This window comes from Oncorhynchus mykiss, chromosome 25, assembly GCF_057628025.1.
Source record: "Oncorhynchus mykiss isolate SJ-2025 chromosome 25, ASM5762802v1, whole genome shotgun sequence".
Taxonomy (NCBI): domain Eukaryota; kingdom Metazoa; phylum Chordata; class Actinopteri; order Salmoniformes; family Salmonidae; genus Oncorhynchus; species Oncorhynchus mykiss.
Genome location: NC_143046.1, coordinates 86,374,220 through 86,380,219, shown reverse-complemented (window position 1 = coordinate 86,380,219; position 6,000 = coordinate 86,374,220). Strand labels below are relative to the sequence as shown.

General features: G+C 38.8%; 1 protein-coding gene across 1 annotated transcript in view; it reads left to right on the top strand.

Annotated features, from left to right (window-relative positions):
- The first annotated feature begins 1,093 nt into the window (after positions 1-1,093).
- Positions 1,094-6,000, top strand: part of LOC110505924 (gamma-2-syntrophin-like) — a 61,798-nt gene continuing 56,891 nt past the window's right edge. The window contains exon 1 of the mRNA XM_036962738.2: positions 1,094-1,300. Coding sequence (XP_036818633.2) covers positions 1,232-1,300 — 69 coding nt within the window. The 5' untranslated portion in view covers positions 1,094-1,231. The remainder of the gene's footprint in view (positions 1,301-6,000) is intronic.

Below are 6,000 nucleotides of genomic sequence, written 5' to 3'. Positions count from 1 at the left end.
CTTGAGTATGAGGAGAGACATGCTAAAAACAGTACCACATTGGTTGCAGTGAGAGTGATCCATACCATGGGCAGTTAGGCTGGAGAAGAGGGATCTTTTTCCATTTGAGGGTGACGGAAATGTGTAAGAAGTGAAAAGCCCCTCTGCAGAGTCACACATATTCTAACCTCCAGGCTATTCCCGAAAACTGTAGACGGCAAAGAATATATTGTAAACTATATCCTCCTGTATTGTATTTACTCTAAAATGTTTATTCTATTCTACTTTCGTTTACTTTAGGTTCATTCTCATCGTTAATTATTTCTTATTGTTGTTGCATTGTCCAGAAGGAACCTGCCACCAGTAAGCATTTCGCTGGGTGTGTATCCTGTACATATGACATATAAAACGTGGAACTATATTGCCCTTACATCTGTTATTGTTAGCGTTCGGGAAGCATTCACAGCGTTGTGCTCCCTTTCCAAATACATTCTTAACAATGTTTTTCAAAACAACAATACATTTGAATCATGGATTGAATGTGTAAGATACATTTCGAGGTCTGTTGCCGAGAGTCTTGGACGTTTGAAGTCCTGCTCCCTTTGAAATATGACAAAATCAACATTAATTTATTCAAAATGTAGATGTTAACTATGTTCTTTATTATTGAGAGGAATAACTCATAGCCGTATGGCTGAAGGTTCTGTTGATTAGACACATAAAGGCCTAACTAACCATTTTAATCATGGAAATCCATGCTTAATAAAACATTAGTATACATTGTTTTTTTAATAATATAAAATGAATTTAATTTTCTTACAATGACAACAGGTGGAGACAACATACAGGCGGTGTGTTGTGCGCCTCACCAATCACGACACAGAACGCAGCGAAGAGCAGCCGTAGCTGTTTTAACCTCACTTATGGATTCATCTAGCTAACATTTTGAGCTGTGCATCTATTTTCAGATAGTTACCATTAATTGCGTGACTATCTACCAGATCTAGAAACACCGTCGGGAAATGTCACATAGCGACTAGACAGTGCACTGTTGAGCGAAGTAGTCTGCCTGCCTACCTTTGAAGTCTACCCCGTTGCGCACTGGCTATATGCTTGGTCAGTCTGCTCTTCCGTGTGTCTCTTGGTGAATGGGACGTTGTAAAACGGCATTAACCGACTATTGTTGGATAAATGACTCACTCATGAAAGTCTCTTCGAGGTCTTGCGGACAGAGCCAGCGGCTGAATGGGAAATGAATGTGACCGGGAAACAGCTACCAGAACAGATAGAGCGTCCAGCCAGCCTCTTGGTTCCAACTTGGGCAAGTACAGGCTCTCTCTCTCTGCCTTTTTAAAATACCCTACTAAATATGTATTTTGTTTAGTTTGTTTAATCAGATATGCCCCCAGTTCTGCTGGAAAGAAAATGTCAGGATTTAAAACAAAATATCACATCAGTAGATAATTTCCCCCATGGATGCTTGAGAAGCAGGAAGTAGGAGAATTTTTATAAATATTCCATCATGTAGCTCGCTATGCAGCTTGCACTCAAAGAAAGTTGTTTTTATTCTACCTTGACACAATCTATTCTGCATTCACGCGTTCATTGTGTTCCTATATGGATGAGTTCTTCTGTTCCTACATGGCGTGTGGTTCTCAATAATCGCCGATTTGTCCTCCTGCAACGCTATAGGTAAATAAGATGATCAAAGTAGATTGAAGTTGTGATTGTAAAAAGTACACAATGAACCCTTTTACCTTATTCTCAACCTGCTGGTAGAGCCTTTTTTTTTGACAGTGGATTTAAAAGTTGATGTGAAAACAATCTTAACTTGAACACGATTGGTCAACTCAGCCCCCTGCATCAATTGAAATAATTTGTATTCTTTTGGGTTTCTGCAGTTCAGTCATGGCTGTGGTACTCTAATTTAGCCCAGTCAGAGGGCTGTAAGAAAACTCGGGAGTTGGTCCCCAAAGATATGGGATAAAAGGCAGGAATTCGGTTGGTGAGGGATTAATGTTCCACTATTCCTGCTAGTACTGTAGAGACCTTGAAGAGGAGGAATGTGAAATAAATAGTCAAAATTTAAAAAGACTCAAAAAGCAAAAATTGGCCAACCAGGTGGTTCATATCTCAGTACTGTGGACTAAGAAAAGGGTACTTACTATATTATAACAAATACTTAATTTAGTCAAACATATGATTGAATTGTTGACAACACACTAGATTATGCATCATAACATAGCATTCATTGTCCTCTGAGATCAAGGTTTAATCCACCAATCTGATATTTCAGTCCCCCCCTCCTCCCTAACGTGACCTTAATTGTTACTTGTTAATAATTGTTGTTTGTTAATAATTGTTACTTGTTAATAATTCCCCCTTATGTTCTTCCATTAATGAAAGTGAATATCCCTAATTTATTTGTTTTTATAAAACAACCCTCCAATTTATTTATTTTTATTTCACCTTTTTTAAACCAGGTAGGCTAGTTGTTCTCATTTACAACTGCGACCTGGCCAAGATAAAGCATAGCAGTGTGAACAGACAACACAGAGTTACACATGGTGTAAACAATTAACAATATCAGACAGACCTGTAGTGATGCAAGTTGATTATTTGATATAAGAGAATCCACAGTTCCTACACCCATTTTTATTTAATTTTTTACGTATAAATTAAATGTAATTTTGATATCATAGATGGTCAGTCCTTGCACCCATAGCTCTGCCTATACATTTGAGAGTGGTTCCATTTCTCCAGGCCCATCCGTCTTTTTTTTTACACTACCAAAACAAATGCAGGGTTTGCAGTTTGTTATGGTTTCTAGCTTTTAAAAAGGTTGATATGACCGTAATCATAAGTAGAGCGGTAACTTCAGACACACACACACACACACACACACAAAGATAGTAGCGTACAAAACATTAAACAATAAAACATTCATAAGAACACAAGTGAATAACAGAAGCATTGTCTTCTGCTATGAATCTCAGTAATGATTCAAGGTGTTTAACCATTCATCTTCTTCCCACGGGATCAACAGCCCCTATTTCCACAGATGCTCTGGGTTTTTTTTTAAGGATAATTACAGAGACAATTGGACGTCTGTATACCATTTTGTTGTTTATTTGTTCTAAATGGATTTGATGCTCTGTTGCTTTTCAATGTGAGCCTCTAAACTGCCCCGGTCTGCCCTTTAAAACTCTTTAGAATTATGTTTACACTCTTCTTTTTCTGTTTAGATGACTCCACGTCCTATAGCTGTAGATTCAGCCATAAGGCTCAAGCCCAACGAATGGGAAAGATACTACCTGATCTAGTCATGTCAATTAGTTCCAGTCTTAAGTGTCATGGGATGGGCCAACCTGGCGCTCGTTAAGTCCCATCACTTCAGTTACATTCCCCAAGGAATGATCATCCATTGTGAGGTATATTCAATGTTCAACATTCCTGTCTGTGGTGCCAGAGGCCAAGCAGTATGTGTACTATCAAGCCATATTCTAGTCTGCCTTCAGGATCTGATCTTTTTGGGTTATTATTCTTTAATGAAACACCTCCTTTGATTTTTGCTGTAATGAAAACTGTGATGTACATGGGGGGGGGGGGGGGGGGGGGGGAGCATGCACAACTCCCCCTGGTCAAAGGCCTGGAGGTTCCTCTTAGCATGGAACATAATTACACCCCAGTGGAGTGTGAAAGTCGATGGAGTTGTAGCCAGGAAATCAATCAGGCTTAATATTAAACCATGTGAGTCCTACTGACGTTTCTGTTTGGAAAATGTCATATCCACAGCCATCTTGGTGGCTTTTAACTTGACTCTCTATATGATACTGGCTGTAAGCGATGCAATCTCAACCAGAAAATGATTCTCCTATATATGATTCCTATAAGTTCAGCTAGGCTGATACCGATTTTAAAATCCTTTCCTGAGATGTTTACTTATCAAATAAAAAAAAAATGCAACTCCTGCACTGCATTGTTATTAGTGACCCACAACATTTTCATTTTGATCTAAGGCAGAGAGAGAGACCTCATGAATTTGAATGATGTCCAATGCATTTCAAAATGAGATTTTTTTTTTTTGTTGCCTTCTCTAAAAATGGGATATTTCCGAAGTGTTTGCTCACACCAGGTTCTACTGATTTGCATAATACCTGTTTAACCTCGCTGTCATACTGCTGATGATGTGTAATTATTATTAATATTATATTTACTGTGTATCATTATGCTGGATTGTATTCCCCTTGAATTCCTGAATGATCACAGATCACAATAGGTGTACTTTTGGTGTAATTTTGACCGCCCAAAATGGTATTACAATTTAGGATATTCCCTTAAAAGTGTAAACAGATTATGCTTGGCCCTCAACTGAGCATCGCTTTGCTGACATTATCCCTCGAGGGAAGGTTTGAATGACCTCCAACCAGGGGGAAGGTTTAAATGACTTCCAACCAGAGGGAAGATTTAAATGACCTCCAACCAGAGGGAAGGTTTAAATGACCTCCAACCAGAGGGAAGATTTAAATGACCTCCAACCAGAGGGAAGATTTAAATGACCTCCAACCAGAGGGAAGGTTTAAATGACCTCCAACCAGAGGGAAGGTTTAAATGACCTCCAACCAGAGGGAAGGTTTAAATGACTTCCAACCAGGGGGAAGGTTTAAATGACCTCCAACCAGAGGGAAGATTTAAATGACCTCCAACCAGAGGGAAGATTTAAATGACCTCCAACCAGAGGGAAGATTTAAATGACCTCCAACCAGAGGGAAGGTTTAAATGACCTCCAACCAGAGGGAAGGTTTAAATGACTTCCAACCAGAGGGAAGGTTTAAATGACTTCCAACCAGGGGGAAGGTTTAAATGACCTCCAACCAGAGGGAAGATTTAAATGACCTCCAACCAGAGGGAAGATTTAAATGACCTCCAACCAGAGGGAAGGTTTAAATGACCTCCAACCAGAGGGAAGGTTTAAATGACCTCCAACCAGAGGGAAGATTTAAATGACCTCCAACCAGAGGGAAGGTTTAAATGACTTCCAACCAGAGGGAAGGTTTAAATGACTTCCAACCAGAGGGAAGGTTTAAATGACTTCCAACCAGAGGGAAGGTTTAAATGACCTCCAACCAGAGGGAAGGTTTAAATGACCTTCAGTTCACCTGTGTTCTACTGGGTTCATCTGTATTCTTCTTAGTTCATCTTTATTCTACTAAATTCACCTATATTCTACTGTATTCTACTTAGTTCACCTGTATTCTACTTAGTTCACCTGTATTCTACTGAGTTCACCTGTATTCTACTGAGTTCACCTGTATTCTACCGAGTTCACCTGTATTCTACTGAATTCATCTATGTTCTACTGAGTTCACCTATGTCCTACTGAGTTCACCTGTATTCTACTGAGTTCATTTGTATTCTACCACACCTGTATTCTACTGGGTTCACCTGTATTATTCTTAGTTCATCTGTATTCTACTTAGTTCATATTTATTCTACTAAATTCACCTGTATTTTACTAAGTTCATCTGTATTCTACTGAGTTCACCTGTATTCTACTTAGTTCACCTGTATTCTACTTAGTTCACCTGTGTTCATCTGAGTTCACCTGTGTTTTACTGAGTTCACCTGTGTTCTACTGAGTTCACTTGTATTCTACTGAGTTCACCTGTATTCTACTGAGTTCACCTGTATTCTACTGTGTTCACCTGCATTCTACTGTGTTCACCTGCATTCTACTGAGTTCACCTGTATTCTACTGACTTCACCTGTATTCTACTGAGTTCATTTTGATTCCAAACTGAGATCACAAAGGGAAACAGATAGAAGACCAAGCTTGACGATAGCACTGATTACGACACCTACTAAGAACACCCAGTACTTGCCATGTATCTATATCCTTTTGTGAATATATCTATCCATTGCTGCATGTGAAATAGTTTGTATGCTTTAATAATTAATGACATTATGACAAATGTTAAGAAAATGTTGAAAAATGTAATCATTTCAAATAAGCTACATTAC